The 23,184-nt window shown below is 36.2% G+C and overlaps 1 protein-coding gene across 1 annotated transcript in view; it reads right to left on the bottom strand.

Moving 5' to 3' along the window:
• Positions 1–23,184, bottom strand: part of DLC1 (DLC1 Rho GTPase activating protein) — a 410,622-nt gene that overhangs the window by 277,068 nt on the left and 110,370 nt on the right. The window contains exon 4 of the mRNA XM_032328905.1: positions 16,531–16,671. Coding sequence (XP_032184796.1) covers positions 16,531–16,671 — 141 coding nt within the window. The remainder of the gene's footprint in view (positions 1–16,530; positions 16,672–23,184) is intronic.

Below are 23,184 nucleotides of genomic sequence, written 5' to 3'. Positions count from 1 at the left end.
AGAAAGCCTTCTTCACAGCTCTCCAGATGAAAAATGATAGTAAAATTAAGAAATTGTTTCCGGGTAAGATCAAATCTACGTTGTAGCCAAGAAAATATACCTAAAGATAAAATTCTTTGCCAAATCCTCAAAACCATTTAAGATAATGCCTCAGAAAACTGTCTACACAAAAAGCTTACAAGGAATGTTCAGGATGTACATCACAGAGTCTTTATATTAAACAACAGGATTTCTAAGAATCATTAGGGCACTGCTTCTCAGAAGCCTCAGTGGGGGTTTGAGGTAGGGTAAGACTTATATTAAAGAGATTTGTAAGTTGGCTCTGTCTAATGAAGTAAGTTCTTACAAGACACACAGGAAATGCACAAAGTTTCAGAGACTATAATAGCAGAAATACTTTTACTTTAGATCAAAAAATTTAGACACAGTGTAGAACCATTGGAGACCTTTGGAACCCCCAAACTCTATAGGCAGAATCCAAGATGAGAAAACTACTTAGCCGCAAACAGCAGTCATTTCATAAGAAAAAGGAAGGATGACTCAAAGGGTAGAACCAAGATCTCAAAGGGATGAGCCAGGAACCATGGAGAATAATCCCTATGAGGTAGTAGGAATGATTCCTCACCAAGAACATTCAGGTATCCACCATGCTGTTTTTCAGAATTTCTACAGGCCACTGACTCCTATGTGCATCCCATTTATCCCTTTTATGTCTGGGAGAATTTATAGAGGTTATGCTGTATCTATCACACCACTGATTGTTGGGCATGTTCATAGGCCTTCAGGTCAAGAGGAACTCTACTCAAAGGGCTATACTTGAGGAACTGGGAAGTCTCATTGAACTTGGATGGGATTTATATGACAAGATCTTGAACTTTGATTTATATGACAAGAGGCTGTCATGAGATGGGTCTTCTGAGGGCCTTTTGGACACCGTGAATGTCTCTGCATGTTTGAGAGATACAGCTCCCTTTGCTGGCCCTCAGTATTTCTCGCCTTTGCAAACATGACCTTGTTTGGTCTCTTCCCCCATTCAGCCAGGGTTGGTCTGCATGACCAACAGAATACGGCAAGCATGCTAGTCTGACTTCTTGATTTCTTTGACTCACTTGGAAGCCAGACACTATGCACAAGGACACCCAGTCACTGAGAGACCCACATGGAAAACAACAAATTTACCATCACTAATCTCCCAGTCACATGAGTAAGCCAATTTACAAACAGATCTTGCAGCCACTGGAAAGCTGATAGATGACTGCACCAGCAGACATTTGACTGTAATCTCATGAGATACCTTAAACTAGAAGAGCGTACAGGTTTCCGATTCTGAACTAATTATTAGACTGTGAGAAATAATAATAATTATTTTAGGCTGCAAAGTTTCAATATGCTTTGTTACACAGCAACAGATAACTGATTATTGCAGGTAACAGTTTTTTAAATATCTTCCAGAGCCATAGAGCATTCGTGTGCATCCAGTGAGAACTTTTCTGTCCTTCACACCATCCCACCTCTTGTGACCCAGTTGCTAGCCAGTAATGCACAGGGTGAGCTAGGTAGGAGAAGGACGCTGAACCCTCACTCCCTACCTCCCCTAGCTGTAGGCAGACACCAGCCTTCAGCAGGACCAAACTAGGAAAGAGGGGAGAAGCCTCCCAGAGAAAGGACGATTGAAATGTTGATTATTATAGAAATTAAACATTCTCCTTTTTCATTTATGACTGCTACATTTTGGATTTTAAGTGATTATATTACTTTAGAGTGTCTAGTAAGACTCATGAGAGTCTGAGTTTTTGTCTAATCAAGGAGGGAGAAAAGCAGCTGACATGGGTGTTTACTGTGGAAGGTGTAATAAAAAATTTTCTTTTGTGATTTCATTTTATTGGATAGCGTATGTTTAGCTAAGATCACATTCCTGGAAAACAATAAAACAACGCAAAAAAAAAAAAAAAAAAAAAGATTATACAACTTCCCTGAATAAAACTTCCTCTGCTAGCCTTTGTTTTTCTTTTTTTCATTATTACCAAAAACATTCTAGAGGTATGCACACTTAAATTGGATATATTTTATTGTATGTAAATTATACCTTAAAATAAGATTGATTTAAAAACCCTGGGGCTCCTGGGTGGCTGAGTTGTTAAGCCTCTGCCTTCAGCTTAGGTCATGATCCCAGGGTCCTGGGATCCAGCCCTGCATCTGGCTCCCTGCTCAGTGGGAAGCCTGCTCCTCCCTCACCCACTCCCCCTGCTTGTGTTCCCTTTCTCTCTGTGTTTCTCTCTGTCAAATATATAAATAAAATCTTTAAAAAGCAGAACAAAACAACACATAAAAAGCCCCTTGCTTTTTCTTCTCCTCATTCTTGTCTCTGCTTCTTTATTCCCTCAGTCAATGGCCATACCATTGTCTTCTTTAAGATGTAAATCTTGAATCCACTTTTAATTTTTTCCTTTGCGTAATCCTTTGCAAAAGGTCAGTTTTCAATCTCTATGGGTTCCACAGTATATACCTTCAACAGTATATTAGTCTGCATCTTTCTTGTTCCTTATGGTTGCTCCCTCTGGGTCTCCATAACTATACTTTGGTTCTTGTTAACATCTTTTCATACCCATGCATTTGGGTATTTGCTGCTCGCACCAGAGAGTGCACCCTACGACCCTACGAAGGTGAAGGTCACGGGCATGTGTGGTGGAGACTGAAGAGCTACTCCCTCTTCCGGACAGTGCATCAGCTCCCTTGCTGTTGTCAATGTGGGAAATGTCCCTGGCAGCAAGGAACTGCCTCCCTCAAAGTTTTATCACTTTCTAGGCTCAGCCTAAGACCTACTGATTGGCTGGTGCTAGGACCTAACCCCATTCCTCAATTTGGGACAGTGTTGAAGGGTCACCCAGCTCCAGAGATCTCTAATACAATCAGCTAAGGCCACAGCTGTTACTACAGTACATCTGAACCAACTCTGCCTTCTGACCAGTTTGGCCTTCCTCACTTCCATACAAATCTATCTCCCAGAAACCCTCACCAATACAGCTTCCCCAGGCAATTCTTGGTCCCAGAGTCTGATTCCAGAGATGCCAATCATGTCGTCTCCACCAACCCTTTTTCTTAAATTCTATACCAGTGCCTAGGGCAGTAGCTTACACAAACCTAAAGCAAGTTCTTATAGCTTCTTGGAAAAAAAAAAAAAAGAACTGGATTTCATAAAATTAATGTTTATAACCTTAACTGTATTATAGTTCACCTACCAAAAATGCCTTTTAAGAAAAATGTAGAATAATTTTATGAAGCCATGACTATATCAGTTATTACACATGGTTACTAATATTGTTCTTTACCTTTTTATTAAAATAACATGTACAAATGTCTGATAAATATAAGAAAAGATCATTATTACTAGTAACAAAAAAAATTCCCCTTAACAAATATGTAATTCCTTTTTGGTCTATGAACCTACTAAGAGAATATTGGAAATACAGGCAAACATGTGTACAGAACTGTCCACTGTAGTGTTATATATAATAAACACTATATATATCATATGATATATATATCATATATACTTGTAAAACATATGTTTTACAAATAGGGAAGTGATATATAATTTTGATATCACAAAATTCCAAGGGTAAAATTAAATACTTAGGTAATATTGCTTAGGAAATATATCTAAGTGGAAATTCTACTAGTTCTGAGTTCTGAATGTTAATCTGTTAAGAGTTATTTAAAATTCTGACTTTATTCCCCAACAGAAACAAAGTAAACAAATAAGCAAACAAACAAAAAGGCAAACAAACCTATCTATCTACAACCCATGTTCTGAAGTATAGAATTTATTTGACGCTTAGACCTTAATGAACTGGGCCAGCAAAAGTCCAGACCCAGGTGAAGTTAAAAGTTTTTCTAATCCAGACAGGATTCTCTCTCTCACACTTTCTTATTCCTTATTTCCCAGAGTTCGGGACTCAGTGAGGATAAAGTTTTAGGAGTGAAGATCTTGCCCTAGTAGCATGGAAGCTCTAGGGGCAGTTTCACCATAGCGATCTTAGAAATGGAGAAGATACATATCACAGGCTTTCTGGACACACACACACACACACACACACACACACACACACACACTCTTCAACATTTTCTCACTTCTATAGTTTGTTTAGTCTAGGATTTGGACAAAATCTATGCTATGGATTGACCAAAGAAGCTCTCATTCATAAGGCCAATATGTAAAAGAGCTAAAAGTAAATAAATCTGGTCGGGGCAGGTGGAGGAAGGCAGTTTTGGTGGGGAAGGGGGGTGGTCCCAGAGCTCATTCTAAACAGCACTGATTCATTTGGTTAGTTTTGGCTGTCTGTAGAATTCTCTGCATTTTGCATTATGGATAATTTGATAAGTGCCCATTTGATGAATTACTATAGTATTTACAAACAAAGATGGGGCCTTCAAAACAAATCAACAACAAAATAATACGGATAAAACAATTTACAGTGAACAGGAAACAATGAGAGTCATTGTCATGAACATCAACTGATTTTACTTGGAAGGAGTTTACAAATACAGAATTCATCTGGATTACACTAAGTTATTAAGTGGAAAGAAACAATCACTAAAAATGGCAGTGCTGACAATAATGTAAAGAATAACGTAAAAAACAAAATTAGCATACAAAATGTTCATTAAATACCTAAAAGAGTCAGGAATATTGGTATTTTTCAAGCAATGGTGTTTAAGGACATCATGAATCGAAAGTAAAAAATTCCTTTACTTTCATATTTTTGTTATATGATTCCAAATGTTTACTTTCATATTTTTTTTTTAAAGATTTTATTTATTTATTTGACAGAGAGAGATCACGAGTAGGCAGAGAGGCAGGCAGAGAGAGAGAGAGGAGGAAGCAGGCTCCTGCTGAGCAGAGAGCCCGATGCGGGACTCGATCCCAGGACCCTGAGATCATGACCTGAGCCGAAGGCAGCGGCCTAACCCACTGAGCCACCCAGGGGCCCCTACTTTCATATTTTTATTTATAAGATTCCAAATGTTTATAAGTGAGGTTCAGAATATCCAAATGCATGGTACATGTTTTTATTTTTTCATTTAGAAGTTTGTTATGTTGGGGCGCCTGGGTGGCTCAGTGGGTTAAGCCGCTGCCTTTGGCTCGGGTCATGATCTCAGGGTCCTGGGATCCAGTCCCGCATCGGGCTCTCTGCTCAGTGGGGAGCCTGCTTCCCTCTCTCTCTCTCTCTGCCTGCCTCTCCATCTACTTGTGATTTCTCTCTGTCAAATAAATAAATAAAATCTATAAAAAAAAAAAAAAGAAGTTTGTTATGTTGTAGACAGCTCACAACTAGAGCTTAGGAGGCCCTAACTATAAACTTTGTGTAAGTGCTACTGAATATTCCCATGGAGTCCTTGGTTCAACACTTCAACTGACTTCAACTGTCTTTAAGAAGTTGAGTGTTGAAGCCAACAAATGCCAGGGCTAAAATTAATTATCAATCAGAGTGGAAAAGCAAAAAAGGGGGGGGGACATATTGAATATGTACTTAGAGCTTTGGGACAGCGAGGTCTGAAAGGAAGAGAGGGAGGACTGTGAAAACGACTTAGTGGTTATTATTACTGCTCAGTGCTATGAATTATATTCTTGGTTGCTGTGATGTGGCACGCTGCTGGCTTGCCATTTTACATTGCCCAGAAATAACTGGAAGTTGTTATTGCTCTTGGATGAAAATATGAGCTGGATTCGAGAAGTAGCATCAGCACATGGAAAAACTAAATTTTTCTCATTGTAATGATGATAACACACAAAAGTACTATTCATATGACTAAAACCTCAGATTGCAGAGATGATTTTTTATTTTTGCCTAATGGAATCTATTCAGTTCTAACTGTCCCACAATCCTATGTATGCCATTCCTCCCCCTCATGTTCCTCATTTTTTTTTTTCGTTTTAGGAATTCTCCTCTGAACTAATTAACTAGATTATTATAAAATAAACACAAACAAGATAGAAAAACATTTTTGCCAACTCAAAAAATTCTTTCAATACCATGCACTCAGTGTTTAGTATTAAGGATCAGTGAATCTGGGTACAAGTTATGCTTATTTTCGACAAAACGAAACTTCTAGTTTCAAAGTGAAAATACTGTTGTGAGGAGGTCATTGTGGAGATCAAATAACCCATCCCAAGCAAGACTGTCATGAATTACTGTGTAAATGCATTGGAAACAGATGTCAGTATCTTCAAACATAAGAAATGAGAGGATTTTGAATTTATTTTAAATATAAAAGAAAACGACCATAAAAATATTTCTATTTTTCAAAGCCCAAGGTTAATGAATTACATATTTATTATTTCAAAATCCAGAATATGTGAATGGGTTCCTCTATGCTTTACAATCACTGAATTCTAAGAAATATTTCATAATAATAACGGAATGATGCCCTTTTCAAAAACATTTTTTCCAGCTCTTTAGTGGCTCAGTTTTTCCTTAAAAAGCTATAAATTTTGCTTTATTTTTCTTTCTCATAAACAATGAGGATCTTAGTGAACAAAGAAATATTTCTTTAAAAATCCACATACTTTAATGTTACTGCTTTTCTGTGTCAGAGTTAAATTTCCACATTCAAAAGCATTACAATCAAAGGCATTTTTCTAAGACCATCACATTTTTGCGTTTATTAATGGTAAACTGTACTAATTCAATTTTTTTGATGTTTCATAAGAGGCTGACTTAAACTTTCTTTAAAAATTCTATGTGTGTCATTTTTTCCTTTGCTGACTATTTACTTATGTGACATTATGAAATATTATTAAATTCTAATTAATTTTATATATCATCTTGCATTTCCCCCCAGACTTCAGTAAAAAGGAGTATTGGCAGTTCCTCTTTGTAAAGAAGACAATAATGTTTTATCCCTCTATTTTGTTTTAAATAATGGACAGCATTAGGGAAATTTACCAGTTGTATTAAAAATAACCAACTGATAACCATTTAAACAAAAATATAGTATATAATATTGTATATAATTTAAAAATATAATATGTAATACTCCGGTAAAACAAAATACAAATAGTACTAAAATTCCTTGTATGAATTGGGTTTTATGAGATACTTTAAAATGATATGATTTGGACTCCAGAATCTATATTCTTGTTTTCAGTTTTAAGGCCTGTCTTTTAATATATCACTAACATAATGAGGTTAGCTTAATGATCATATGTATAAGATATATGATTACATTCAGATACAAAATTTGATTTACACTGAAACTATTATGGGAAAATCCTGATGATTTTTCTTTTCTTTCTTGGATCACTTTTAATTTTATTGAAATTCTATATAATTGAGACAGATGCCAATGGTGTTTTTTCCCATAGGAAAATTGGCTTTCAAGAATCCATGAAGCATAGCCTAATTTATTGCAAAAAGGCTATGTGGAATTCTCTACCAGGAAATAAGCCTGAAAGAAATAATTCCTGTCAATGTGCCTGAAGTATTTTATTTGTAACAAAGGTGTTCTCATGTTCATCAGGTATCTTCACCAGATAACTGATTGAATCATCAAAACTCAAATGAGCTATGACACTCTCAATAGATGCTGAAAAAGCATTTGACAAAGTAGAACATCCTTTCTTGATCAGGAACATGGCAGGGTTGTCCGCTCTTACCACTGCTATTCAACACAGTACTAGAAGTCCTAGCCTCAGAAATCAGACAACAGAAAGAGATAAAAAGCATCTGAATTGGCAAAGAAGAAGTCAAACTCTCACTCTTTGCAGATGATATGATACTTTATACGGAAAATCCAAAAGACTCCACTCCCAAACTGCTAGAACTCATACAGGAATTCAGTAAAGTGTCAGGATATAAAATCAATGCACAGAAATCTGTTGCATTTCTATACACCAACAGTAAGACAGAAGAAAGAGAAATTAAGGAGTCAATCCCATTTACAATTGCACCCCAAACCGTAAGATACCTAGGAATAAACCTAACCAAAGAGACAAAGAATCTGTACTAAGAAAACTATAAAGTACTCATGGAAGAAGTTGAGGAAGACACAAAGAAATGGAAAAACATTCCATGCTCATGGACTGGAAGAACAAATATTGTAAAAATGTCTATGCTACCTAAAGCAATCTACACATTTAACACAATCCCAATCAAAATGCCATCAATTTTTTTCAAAAAAAAAGGAACAAATAATCCTAAAATTTATATGGAAACAGAAAAGACCCCAAATAGCCAGAGCAATGTAGAAAAAGAATGCCAAAGTTGGTGGTGTCACACTTCTGAATTTCAAGCTCTATTACAAAGCTGTCATCATCAAGACAGTACGGTACTGGCACAAAAACAGCCACATAGATCAATGAACAAAATAGAGAGCCCAGAAGTGGACCCTCAACTCTACGGTCAACTAATCTTCAACAAAGCAGGAAAGAATGTCCAGTGGAAAAAAGACAGTCTCTTCAACAAATGGTGTTGGGAAAATTGAACAGCCACATGTAGAAGAATGGAACTGGATCACTTCCTTACACCACACACAAAAATAGACTCAAAATGGATGAAAGACCTCAATGTGAGACAGGAATCCATCTAAATCCTTGAGGAGAACACAGGCAGCAACCTCGACCTCAGCCACAGCAACTTGTTCCTAGAAACACCAACCAAAGGCAAGGGAAGCAAGGGCAAAAATGAACTATTGGGACTTCATCAAGATCAAAAGCTTTTGCACAACAAAGGAAAACAGTCAACAAAACCAAAAGACAACTGACAGAATGAGAGAAGATACTTGCAAATGACATATCAGGTAAAGGGCTAGTATCCAAAATCTATAAAGAACTTATCAAACTCAACACCTAAAGAACAAATTATCCAATCAAGAGATAAAGACATGAACAGACATCTATGCAAAGGAGACATCCAAATGGCCAACAGACACATGAAAAAATGCTCCACATCACTCGGCATCAGGGAAATATAAATCAAAACCACAGTGAGATACCACCTCACACCAGTCAGATTGGCTAAAATTAACAAGTCAGGAAATGACAGATGTTGGTGAGGATGCGGAGAAAGGGGACCATTCCTACACTGTTGGTGGGAATGCAAGCTGGTGCAACCACTCTGGAAAGCAGCATGGAGGTTCCTCAGAAAGTTGAAAATAGAGCTAACCTATGACCCAGGAATCGCACTACTGGGTATTTACCCCAAAGATACAAACGTAGTGATCTGAAGGGGCATGTGCACTCGAATGTTTATAGAAGCAATGTCCACAAAAGCCAAACTATGGAAAGAACCTAGATGTCCATGAATGGATGAATGGATAAAGAAGATGTGGTGTGTACACACATACACACACACACAGGAATACTATGCAGCCGTCAAAAAAAACCCTGAAATCTTGTCATTTGCAACAATGTGGATGAAACTAGAGGGTATTACAGTAAGTGAAATAAGTCAATCAGAGAAAGACAATGATCATATGCTCTCCCTGATATGAGGAATTTGAGAGGCAGGGTAGAGGGTCGTGGGGGGAAGGGAGAGAAAAAAATGAAACAAGATGGGACCAGGGAGGGAGACAAACCATAAGAGACTCCTAATCTCAGGAAACAAACTGAGGGTTGCTGGGGGGTTGGGAGGGGAGGGATACGGTGGCTGGGTGATGGACACTGGGGAGGGTAGGGGCTATGGTGTGTGCTGTGAATTTTGTAAGACTGATGATTCACAGACCTGTACCCCTGAAGCAAACAATACAGCATATGTTAATTAAAAAACAAATAGAGAAAAAACCAAATCTCAGATGAGCATTTCTTTATGGCAGGCTTGGAGAGTCTGACAATCTGATGCAGATACTGACAGCCTTCCCACACGTAAATGCTGGTGTGTGTATATATAATTTAAAATACAACTTCAAAGGGTTCAGGCACCCTCTTAAATTCACCCATAAATTCCGAGTTAAGAATTCTTTTTTAAATCTTGTGTGGCTAATTCATCATAATTAATATCATACTCCCAATCAGACTGTCCTTGACATCTCTAATAAATTGTTCTCTATCAAAACAGTACTTCATAAGCTTTCTATTTTTTATTTTTAACCAGCCTACATGGAAGTCTTCCTATTACAGAAGCAACAATTAAGTTGATTACTGGTTGTCAAAGGTGTCCATTAACCTCTGTCTTCTACCTTATGAGCTTCCCTTTAGAAGCCCTTTCTCAAACTTTGTCAAACCTTAAATCTTCTATCCCAGATAAAGACATCACCACACCCCACAACTGGTAACAATGAATAAATATGCCTTTATACTATCTGTGTTTTTCCTGAGAAATAATCTCATACAAAATTAATATATTATAAATACTTATACTAAATAATAATTTTATGGCTATATAAAAACTTAATAATTACAAATTTGGTTTCATTAAAAATCGAACCATTTGGTTAAAAATTACTCAACAAAGGTGTTTGGAAAATAACACCAGGGAATGTATGTGTGTATAAATACATACACAAATATATGTATGTATTTTATGATACACACATATAAACACACACATATATGTATAATTTAATACACACATGTGTGTGTATGCATGTGTGTATGCATACATACCCAAACACATGTAAAAAATCTATGGTAGACAGATGATTTAGAAAATGATGTTAGAACAATATGACCTATGCCATGCTCTGACAAACTGGTTCTTTACTGTGCGATGAAACTGGGTTGGGCACTCTGACAACTCAAACATCAGTGACAATTTGTTTCCAACATAAAACCTCTCAAACCAATTTATGTTGATTCTGAAGCCAGGTGGCTGGCAGGTGAATCTCTGCGTAAAGCAGTGTTTAGGAGCATGGAAGATCTCAGGGCCATCCCGGCCCCATCCCTTCCTAAGCGGTGAGGTCCTAGGCAACTCAGAGCTGCCATTGTAAACATTAGTTTCCTCATCTGTGAACTCTAGGAAATCATAGCATCTACCTAAAAAGCTGCTGTGAGGATTCAATGAACTATGCCTCGGTAGTCCATAATATAGTGTCTGCCACGCATATAAATGTTTGTCCTTATAAATGTTTGTCTTTTTTATATTTGATATTATTATTATGTAGGCAATGCTTTTCTCCATAATTATTATTACATAGGCAATGCTTTTCTCCATAATTATTACCTAGATAAAACTTCCTTTCTTTTAAAGATTTTATTTTATTTATTTATATGACAGACAGAGATCACAAGTAGGCAGAGAGGCAGGTAGAGAGAGAGGAAGGGAAGGAGGCTCCCCACTGAGCAGAGAGGCCGATGTGGGGCTCCATCCCAGGACACTGAGATCATGACCTGAGCCAAAAGCAGAGGCTTGCCCCACTGAGCCACCCAGGAGCCCTAAATAAAACTTTCTTAAAGCTCATATTCTTGTTGTCTATGCTTTCTACCATGAAGAGATATAGATTCATAGAAATACTACGAGTGACCATTTATGGATCTCGTATGCACAGTGGCGAAAATATAAACTGATAATTTCAAGAACAGTGTAGATGTGACCATATCACATTAACTGAAAAAGGGGAAAATAAGATCCTGTTTTTTAAAGACTTGAAGTTAAATAACATTTATTAAAAATAAGATGTCAAAATTCTTACATAGTGCCATCATCACCTTCATTTCCCCTGCACCTCAAAACATTTATACCTTTTAGGGAAGACAATGCTATTGACAAGTGAATGCCAGACCGGAAAATTACTATTTTGTTTCTATCATGCAGAGTGGAGAAAAATAATACATTGCAGTAAATGCCTCACTAAACTGACCACAGCATAAACGGTTGTCTTGGGGATCATATTGAGAGACTGTTCTCTTCAACAATAGAATAGATCGTGCAAGTTTTGGAACTGTCAGTAAAAGCAGTTGGGACTATTAGGTTGATTGTAGTATTGGGAGTCTTTTTAAAAGTCATCTAGAAATGATCATGAACTCTAGTCAGGGCATACTCCTGAGCTCTATTTTCATCACACTGTGGCAGGCCTTAGGCAAGATTTATTCTGAACCGCTCTCTAAAGAAGTTGGCAGTGTTTGGCTGGGTGTCCGGCTGCCTGCTCCAAGTTCCTATCTTTCCACCAGCTGATGTTTTCCCTCATCTATCCCTTTGCTATTTTGGTAGTAATGATGAAAAGATAAGGGGTGTATTCAATCTGCGGAATTAGACCCACTGTTGCCACCTTGAGCTAAAATAAGATGTATCTGTCTTTTTTACTCTGTAGTAATTACAATAAGGACAGTTAATAATTTCTGCTGTTTTTGATGTCTTCAATAAAAGGGTTATTTTCTAGTACTTAATACATTCTGATATGAATGCCAATATGTTTCAAAATTCCTTTAGATCGTTTAGGACATTCTCAAAGCTGCTCTGTCTAGCTGTGGTTCCAACATGCCCAAATGATTGAGGGTTTCATCACTGTTATTAGAATTCTATCACAAGGCAAGTAAGGGAGTTTCTGGGACAAAGAGGGAAGGGGAATTTAGACTAAATTGAAAACATATCCTTGCATTGCTCTTAATGATGCTCTTGGTTATTTTACAGACTGCTAGATTGTCCCTTTTCCTCCAGTTACTTACTCTACAAATGAAATACGTTTTCCTTGTTATCTAGAGCTTGGTTTCTCTTTGCATAAATGTATGATGAATAGTAATTTAATGAACACCTACACTTTTAAGTATCTTCAGAAAAAAAAACAACAAAACCCCTGAGGTTTTAGTGCCCTGCTTTGAAATCTTTCATGCAAAACCCTACATTAATGAATACAGGAACAACTTAACCAACCGATACCATGGCCAGAAGGATGCCAGTATATCTTTCTATAGTGAGTCAGAGTACTTTGTATAAAAGTAATATGACTGATCATGGGTTGTTTGTGAAAGTGTCTCTCAAGAAAGGCATTATGGGACTGTTTCAAAAGAACAAATCACAGATTTTGAGAGAGAAATTGGTGATTTGTTTGGACATGAAGCACTAGATCTCTTTTTTCTTATGTGTTTTTTTGGTGCTGGGTGTCCTACCTTTTGACTTTTTCATTTTTGTGTGAAATACATCACAGAAATCTACTTTAATGCTCACTCTTTGGCATGATATATAGTCTTCAAGAAAAATCTGAAGATTACTCAATGGTCCTGTCCTAATAATACATATAAAAAAGAAAACTTACTGAAAAAATAGACATGTAGAAACCCAGAGGTCTTACATACAAAAGGAAAGCCAAATATTTGTGGTAGTTAGTCACCATTATAAATAGATTTCACAGCAGCAAATCAAATATAACATTAAATAATTCTGAAATAAAAATAAACATTTTGTTAAATTATGACATTATGGAGCAGAAGGTTTGTTCATTATGAGTGGATGTTAGATGTAGGTGTTCTTAGAATTTAATGTTTCTGTTTAATATTAAATTTGAAATTTTAGTTCCTGGTGAAAAGAAGGGCTCTGTAGGATACTGGAGCTTTCTCTATTTTCACAAAGTAACCAGACTGCCATTACACAAACAGATCATTTCCCAAGTTCCAAATTGAGGGGGAAAGTATCTGTTTACTCTTCCACAAAATAGGTAAAATTCTTTGTTCTAATATTCCTACCCAGAAAAAAACTGGAAACAGAATTGACCCCCACAGTCAAAGAATTATTTTCAAACTATAGTAAAAAAGAACTGTATTCAAAAGAAACAAAACCAATAATAACATGAAATTAAATACACACACACACACACACACACACACACACACACACACACAATTAAAACAACCCCCCCCCGCAAAACAAAAGCCTGCTTTTCAAGCTATTTTCATTATTGGCCATTTTCTTTAAGAAATTTCCTAAAAGTCATTTGTCTTTGACAGTGGAGTGTTTCTTTCTGGGTTCTTCTCAGGGCCTGCTAGAGAATTTTACTAAATTATAGTTCAGTAGCTGGACAGAGTTCCATGTACAGTTCTCTAATTGCCTGTGGTATTGGTCAAGATGGGTTAAGCAGTTTTTGGTTGTCTTGAAGTGGAATATTGTGTTTGGAAGCTCAGTCCCCTGCATAATGATTCTCAGTGCTCATTGACTAATGAGCGGTGGCATCACAATGAAGCCGTGATGGTATGCCCAGGTAACAAGACACACCTGAACAGCTGGGTAGACAGTCATAATTTTATGCAATATTGACAACTTTTCAGTAAATATTTGTCTTAGGGGCACGAAAAAGTATGTTTCTGTTCAACAATTGATTTTGGTGTTTCTTTTTTTAAAGATTTTATTTATTTGAGGGCTCCTGGGTGGCTCAGTGGGTTAAAGCCTCTGCCTTTGGCTTAGGTCATGGTCTCAGGGTCCTGGGATCGAGCCCCACATCGGGCTCTCTGCTCAGCAGGGAACCTGCTTCCACCCCCCCGTCTGCCTTTCTGCCTACTTGTGATCTCTGTCAAATACATAAATAAAATATTCTAAAAAAAAAGATTTTATTTATTTGAGAGAGACAGAGCAGCAGTGGGGTGGGGGAGGTATGCAGGGGAAGAGGGGGAAGCAGGCTCCCCCGCTGAACACAGAGCCTGATGTGGGGCTAGGTCCTAGGACCCTGAGATCATGACCTGAACTGAAGGCAGATGCTTACTTAACCTACTGAGTCATCCAGGTGCCCCAATGTTAGTATTTCTTAATTTTGCCAGTGGGGTGAATAGTTTGGTCAATCAATATGGCAAACATGAAAAATTTGAAAACAGACCCATCTTCAAGTGTTTTAAAGGATTAAAGTCCCCAACACTGATGGTTTTATGTTTCTCATTCTAAAAATTTACTGTAGATGGTTATCATAAAAATATACAGACATATCTCAGGGGAAATGCATTTATAAACATGAGCACATTTATAAATGTGGGAATACGTAAGAAAAATGACAGAACTGTGCATAAAGTGTATAAATTGTTACAAATTATAAGGTGACCACACACTAACATATGTATGTTTTAAGGGAGAAGTAGCAGATACCAATAGTAATTATTCTAAAGTAAAAGATGAACATGGAAAAATATGAGAGAAAAGAACTGCTCTTCAGGATAATAGCAGGTGCTTTCAAAAGATAATTTAAGCATAAATACTTTTAACAAGGGAATTCAGCTTCCTTTCTACTTTTTCCTTGTATGTCAGCCCCATACCTATCCCAATGTTCAAAAAGCCAATGCTCCAATGATTCCCAAACCTTCAGGTTAAAGCTGCTGAGAGGATTTTACCTTTTACTTCAATAAGAATGTGATGAAGTGAGATCATCTGGTTTCCTATTTTAATTTTGCATTTGAACCTTCTTATCCATTATGAAAAAGAAGAGCATGAATTCATTGCAGTCTGCCTGTTGATACACATTATTTTTGATGCTGTTTTTTCACTGTACCCTACAATAGCATTATGTAGCAGATAAGTAGTTCCTGATCTTTCCAATCTATACAGCCCTACCATAGAATATGATACTGCATTTCACTCTTTACTTGCCCACCCACCCTTGCAAGAGTGTGAACTGTTTAAAGATGGAAAACATGTTTTTCTCCACTCCCACTCTTGCATTGAGCGTCCTGCATGACATGTAGTAGATGTCCAATAAATATTTGTTCTATTAGAAGTCTCTAGATATTCTTGCAGTTGAACATATCTACCATGTTTTAAATTCTGAGTATTCTCTTTTGAGTCCTATTTCAGACTTGCCTTTTATTTTAAAGTCAGGCAAACAAGTCATCCAAACTTGTTTCTCTGTGTTAAACTAACATGGGCATTTAAAAAAATAATACGCCACTTTGATTTTCACTAAACTAGGAAAGGTTATTTTGGATCTGCTGGGACTTCAGATATTTGAAGTAGTAATTACTTCCTCCATAAATGTTACCTTTTACAGTCAAATACTGCTTTCCTGTAGCTGTTCAACTTTTTACTTAAAGGAAAATGACTTTTATTTACAATTCACCCTGCTGTATTATTATATGTGGTAATTCTCCTTTTATTTGTTTTGGTAGCACTGTAAAGTTGATGAAGCGTCATAATGATGATGGTAACTTACATTTACTCAGTATTTATTCTGTGCCAAGCATTTCACTAAGTGCTTTACCTGAGTTATGTCATTTAATACCCACAAAAAATCATGATGTGTGTAAATTTCTATCTATCTATCTAGTCTTAGGTGATTTTCTGACTGGTAAGTGATGTGGTCAGGGTTATAATGCAGGGCGAATAGTCTCTAGATTTTTTATTCTTAGTTTCTTAATGATCTGAGTATACAGCAACACAATTTGATACCATATTTTGCATAATTCTAGAACCATGACCTGTTTCAGTGAAATACTGTGTTATCAGTATAAAGCAAACAAACAAACAAAAAAACACATGCTGGATCGCACTTAATTAAATGCTATTAAGTCATTGCAACTCAGGCTCAAAGAGTATTTCTTCTATATTGAATGGATAAGATATCAACTCTTACCTTACGATCAGCAGCATTTCAGGTTAAAACTGACTGTTATTATTTATAACTTACCGTAGACTTGGGTTTGGTTCCAGAACTTGTCACTGTGGTGGAAGATGGTAAGTTGGTAGATTCAGTGTTAGATGACAAATTCATTTGTGTCTGATTTACTGAAATGGTATCTCCTCCACTCTCAGATCCCGACTCCAGATCCTATTTAAAAAATGCATTGATATGAAAGGCATGTACATGATCTCTGCAGGCCTTTTCCCCGTTACCAGCATCCTTCCCCCTCCTCCTACTCCCAATACACACTGACATGCTAAAGGGTTGCTGACAAGTGACACTGACATGTCGCCCATAACCATGCTTGATTTTGTAATAAAGAACCATAACTCTTCAGAAGTTCTGATTTTAAAAGGCAAATACTGGAGAAACATCTTATTGAAAATTGGAAGGGGCAGTAGTGGGAGCTATCTGGGCACTGTAGGAAGTCAGGAGGTAGAAGCTCATAGATAACCCTTACTCACTAAATGACCTGAGTAACTCACTTAACTCTCCTTATGTAACAGGGTCACTGCGCGCGTCGAATGAAAACACAGGTCTCATTTCTCCTCACCTCATTTTCTTCTATGTTCTCATCAGACCTCTGTGGTGACACTACAATGGCTTAGAATCATTTAGCTTAAATGTCTCTAATAAACTATGAGCTATTTGAGTGCTAAGAAACATACTTGACATGTATGATTCAATTTCCTCGTTTAGAAATGGGTATACTAGAGTTCTGGTTCAAGACGGTGATGTAGGAAGTCTGTGAAGTCACCTTCTCCACAGAACATACCAAACTACGCCTATTAATAGAACAATTCCTGTGAAGAACTACAAACTGACTGAACAGCTACTGAACAACAAAACACAGAGAGCAGGGCAAGAGAACAGCAAGAAAGATGGATGGTAACAAAGGAAACTTCCATTCCTAACACTGCAAATGGCAGTGGGAAGGAACAGCACTGAGGCACCAGAAACAGGCTCCTTTGTCTTGGGCACAGAAGAAAAAACAAAACAAAACAAAACAAAACAAAAAAACCCAAAAAACAAAACACGGCTTAAAAGAGCAAGTAGCCAGAAAATTAGAACTCTGCCAAGTGCAGAGGAGCTTCAGGAAAGCTCTCTGGGTCAGAGGAGCTAGAGCACAAGCCGGTTTATATTCCCTTCCCACCTTAAACCCTGGAGTGCAGCGAGATCCAAACACCAAAATGGGAGTGTGCGGTCATTTCTGTGAGTTTGCAACTCCAGGAAGCCCAGAGTCTGCAAGCTCACACCAGCCCCAGTCATGCTGGGGCACAGAAAAGAGAAGCCAGAGTTTAAAAGGGCTGAGGAACTGTGGGAATGCTCTCTCCCCCTCAACCTTAAAAGTCTAGGCCAGAGCAGGATTTGGCTGCCAAGAGGAGAAGTTTCAGACATCATAAATGGAGGGTCCTAATGCCATACCAGGCAGGTGATAAAGCCATAACTGATGGGTCCAGTGGTCATAGAGAGTCTGTGGTCTAAAGGATACCAGGGTCCACCAGCTTATAGCAGTCACACTATGCCTAGGGTATAGGAAACAAGACAGCCATGGTTTTGTGTTTTTTTTTTTTAAATTTTTAATTACTCTAATTTTTTTTAAATTTAAAAATTTCTTTTGTCTTGTTTTGATTTTATTCTTTTTTATTTTGTTCTTTCTTGTTCTCTTTTTTCTTTTATTCTTTTATTTCCCTACTTTTATTTATTTATTTATTTATTTATTTATTTATTTATTTATTTTCTTTTTCTTTTTTCTTTATTCTTTTCTGTAAAAGCCATGGTTTAAAAAATAACTAACATATACAGCCACAGCTCTGGCCCACCAACAAGAGTCACAGCACACACAATCTGCATAGGGTATACCATACACAATAACACTCCTTCAACTTCAGGGGAAGCAGCTGTTTCACCTAATCCATAGAAACAAACCAAGGAGGTCAAGCAAACTAGGGAGCTAGGAATATGCTCCTAAAGAAAAAGAAAAAAACCTCAGAAAAATAAGTAAATGAAACAGACATAAGCAATATGCTTGATAAAGAATTTAAAGATCATAATCATGCTCACTGGGCTAGAGAAAGAGTGGAAGAGATCAGTAAGACCTTCAAAAAGAAACAGAAAATATTAAAAAGAACCAAGAAAAGTTGAAGAATACAATAACTGAAATTAAAAAAAAAAACACTAGAGGGAATTAACAGTAGATGAGAGGATACAGAATAGATCAGTGATCCAAAAGAAAGGATAATGGAAAGCATACAAGCTTAACATCAAAAAGAGAAAATAATTTTAAACAATGGGGATAGACTAAGAGATCTCTTGGACAATATCTTGTGCCTCTAAAGATTCACATTATAGGGATCCTTGAAAAAGAGAGAGAGAAAGGTGTAGAAAACTTATCTGAAGAAATAATAACTGAATACTTCCCTAACCTAGGAGGGAAATAGATATCTAAATCCAAGAAGCACAGTGCGTTTCAAACAAGATGAATTTGGGCTTTCTCTCTTTTCTTTTGGATTAGTGTGGCCAGTGGCTTATCGATCTTATTGATTCTTTCAAAAAACCAACTTCTAGTTTCATTGATATGTTCTACTGTATCTTTGGTTTCTACCTCATTGATCTCAGCTCTAATCTTGATGATTTCCCTTCTTATGTGTGGAGTTGGTATGATTAACCCAAGGAGGTCCATGCCAGGCACATAATAATTGAAATGTCAAAGGTAAGATAAAGAGAGTACCTTAAAAACAGCAAGAGAAAAACAGAAAGTTACCAGAAGGGAAAACCTGTAAGATTATCTGCTACTTTTTCAATAGAAACTTTGCAAGCCAGAAGAGAGTGACATACCTGATATATTCAAAGAACTGAAGGGAGAAAAAAAATCCCTATAAATAAGAATACTCTATCTGGCAAGGTTATCATTCAGATTTGAAGGAGTGAAAAAGACTTTCCCAGACAAACAAAAGATAGAGGAATTTATCACCACTTTTTACCAGCCTTACAGGAAATGTTAGAGGAACTTTTTTAAGTGGAAAAGAAATGGCTATAATTAGACATAAGAAAAATATGAATAAAAAGATATAAAATATAACAACCTATAAATTTCCTTCCTTCCTTCCTCCCTTCCTTCCTTCCTTCCTTTCTGTTTAAACTGAAATGACATCATAGGACTATGGACTGCTATTAACTTAAGATGTTATATATGAACCTCATGAAAATCACAAACCCCAAACCTACGATAAATACACAAAAAATAAAGAGAAATAAAACCAAACAAAACACTACAGATATTCATCGATCACAAAGAAAGAGAGAAAGAGAAGAAAGGAACAAAGAAGAACTACAAAAACAACCAGCAAACAAAATTTCAAAATGGCAGTAAGTTATATACCTATCAATAACTACTTTAAATTGAGCCCAGATGTCCACTGACAGAGGAATGGATAAAGCAGATACACAATGGAATATTACTTAGCCATCAGAAAGGATAAAATCTTACCATTTATGTTGAGGTGGATGGAACTGGAGGGTATTATGCTGAATGAAATAAGTCAATCAGAGAAAAACAATTATCATATGGTTTTACTCATATGTGGAATATAAGAAACAGTGCAGAGGATCATAGGGGAAGGAAGGGAAAACTGAATGGGAAGAAATCAGAGAGAGAGACAAACCATGAGAGACTCTTAATTATAGGAAACAAACCGAGAGCTGCTGGAGGGGAAGTGGCTGGGGGCATGGGGTAACTGGGTGTTCGGTATTAAGGAGGGCATATGATGTCACGAGCACTGGGTGTTACATGCAACTGATAAGTTACTGAACTCTACATTTGAAACTCATGATGTACTATATGTTGGCTAATTGAATTTAAATAAATAAAAATAATCATTTAAAATGTAAATGGCCTAAATATGCCAAACAAAAGACAAAGAGTGGTAGAATGGATAAAAAAACAAGACCCATCTATATTCTGCCTACAAGAAACTCACCTCAGACCTAGAAACACATATAGTCTGGAAGTGAAAGGGATGGAAAAGCATTCACCATGCAAATGGAAGTAGAAAAAAAAAGGTACATGAGCAATACTTATATCAGACAAAACAGACTTTAAAGCAAAGACTAATAAAACATAGAGGGGCAAAATATAATGATAGATGGATCAATTTAACAAGGTGATATAACATTTGTAAATATCTACACACCCAACACTGGAGCATCTAAATACAAAAAACAACTATTAAAGGACATAAAGAGGAAAACTGATGGTAATATAGTAATACTATGGAAATTTAAGACTTCATTTACATCAATGGATAGATAGATCATCCAGATAAAATCAATAATGAAACAATGTCTCTGAATGACACACTGGACCAGATGGACATAACAGATATATACAGAATATTCTACCCCAAAACACCAGAATACACATTCTTTTCAAGTGTACATGAAACATTTCTTCAGAATAGACCTACATATTAGGCCATAAAATAAGCCTCAATAAATTAAAGAAGACTGATGCCATACCATGCATCTTTTCTGACCACAGTGGTATGGAACTAGAAACAAATCACAAGGAAAAAAAACTGGAAAAAACACAAACATATGGAGAACAAACATGATGATACTAAACAACCAATACATCAATGAAACAATCAAAGAATAAAAAAAATTAAAAAATATATGGAGACAAATGAAAATGAAAGTACATGCTCTCAGATCTCTGGGACAAGGCCAAAGCAGTTCCAAGAGGGAAATATAAAGCAATACAGCCCTACTTCAAGAAAAAAAAAAACAAAAAAACAAAACAAAACCTAACCTTCTACCTAAAGGAACTAAAATAAGAACAAACAAAGCCCAAGGTGAACAGAAGAAAGAAAGTAATAAAGACCAGAGAAGAAATAAATGATATAGAAGCTAAAAAATAAATCTATCAATGAAAACAAGAGCTGGTTCTTTGGAAACAAAATTGACAAACCCTTAGCCACATTCATTAAGAAGAAAAAGGGAAATGACACAAATAAATAAAATCAGGAGGAGAAGTAACAACTCACACCACAGAAATACAAAGGAGTATAAGAGAATACTAGGAAAAATTATATGCCAACAAATGGGACAATAGAAAAAATGGATAAATTCCTAGAAACATACAATCTTCCAAAAATAAACCAGGAAGAAATAGAAAATCTGAAAAGACCAGTAATATGTAATGAAAATGAGTTGGCAATTTAAAAAAACTACCAAAAAATAAAAGTTCAGGAACAGATAGATTCACAACTGAATTCTACCAGACATTTAAAGAAGACTTAATACCTATTCTTCTCAAATGATTCCAAAAAAAATAGTAGAGGACGGAAAGCATCCCAATACATTTTACAAGGTGGGCATTACCCTGATACCCAAACCAGACAAAGATACCACAAAACAAACAAACAAAAAATCCAAACAAAAAACAAAAACAAACTACAGATCAATATCCCTGATGAACACAGATGTAAAAATCCTCAACAAAATATTAGCAAACCACATACAACAATGCATTAAAAAGATCATTCACCATGATCAGGTGGGATTTATTCCTGGAATGCAAAGATGGTTCATTTTTGCAATCAATCAACATCATACATTACCTCAACAAACTGAAGGATAAAAATCATGATCATCTAAATATATGCAGGAAAAGCATTTGACAATATTCAACATTGATGCATGATAAAAACTCTTAGCAAAATGGGACTAGAGGTGACATACCTCAATAGAATAAAAACCACATATGAAAAACCCTGCGCTTGTATCATCCTCAAAGGGGAAAACTGAGAGTTTTTCCTCTATGATCAGGAACAAGCCAAGAATGTCCACTCTTAACACTTTTATTCAACATAGTGCTAGGAGTCCCAGCCACAGCAATTAGACAAGAAAAAGAAATGAGGCATTTATATTGGTAAAGAAGAAATTAAACTGTCACTATTTACAGATGACATGATATTATACATAGATAAACCTAAAAATTCCATGAAAAACCTACTAGAAGTATAAATAACTTCAATAAAGTGGCAGGATTCAAAATTAATACCCGATAATTGGTAGTATTTCTATACACTAACTATGAAGTAGTAGAAAGAGAAACTAAAAAACACCACCACTTAGAATTGCACCAAACACAATAAAATACCTAGGAATAAATTTAACCAAAGAGGTGAAAGATCTGTAATCTGAAAACTATAAAGCACGATGAAAGAAATTAAATGTGACACAAAAAAATGGAACGATATTCTGTACTAATGGATTAGAAGAATTAATATTGTCAAAATGTCCTTATTACCCAAAGTAATCTACACATTCAATGAAATCCCTATCAAATATACCAACAACATTCTTAACAAAACTAGAACAAATAATACTAACTTTTGTATGGAACCACAAAGACTCCCAAATAGTCAAAGCATTCCTGAGAAAGAACAAACCTGGAGGTATTACAATCCCAGATTACAAGTTATACTATAGAGCTGTAGTAATCAAAACAGTATGGTATTGGCACAAAATAAACCAATAGAGTCTGAGATCAATAAAATGAATAGAGAGCCCAGAAATAAAGCCACATTTAAATGGTCAACTAATCTATGACAAAGGAGGCAATAATAAACAATGGGGGAAAAGACAGTCTTTTCA

Source organism: Mustela erminea, chromosome 21 (assembly GCF_009829155.1).
Source record: "Mustela erminea isolate mMusErm1 chromosome 21, mMusErm1.Pri, whole genome shotgun sequence".
In the NCBI taxonomy this organism is placed as follows: Eukaryota; Metazoa; Chordata; class Mammalia; order Carnivora; family Mustelidae; genus Mustela; species Mustela erminea.
The sequence above is the reverse complement of the archived record's forward strand: the minus strand, read 5'-3'. Positions and strand labels throughout refer to the sequence as shown.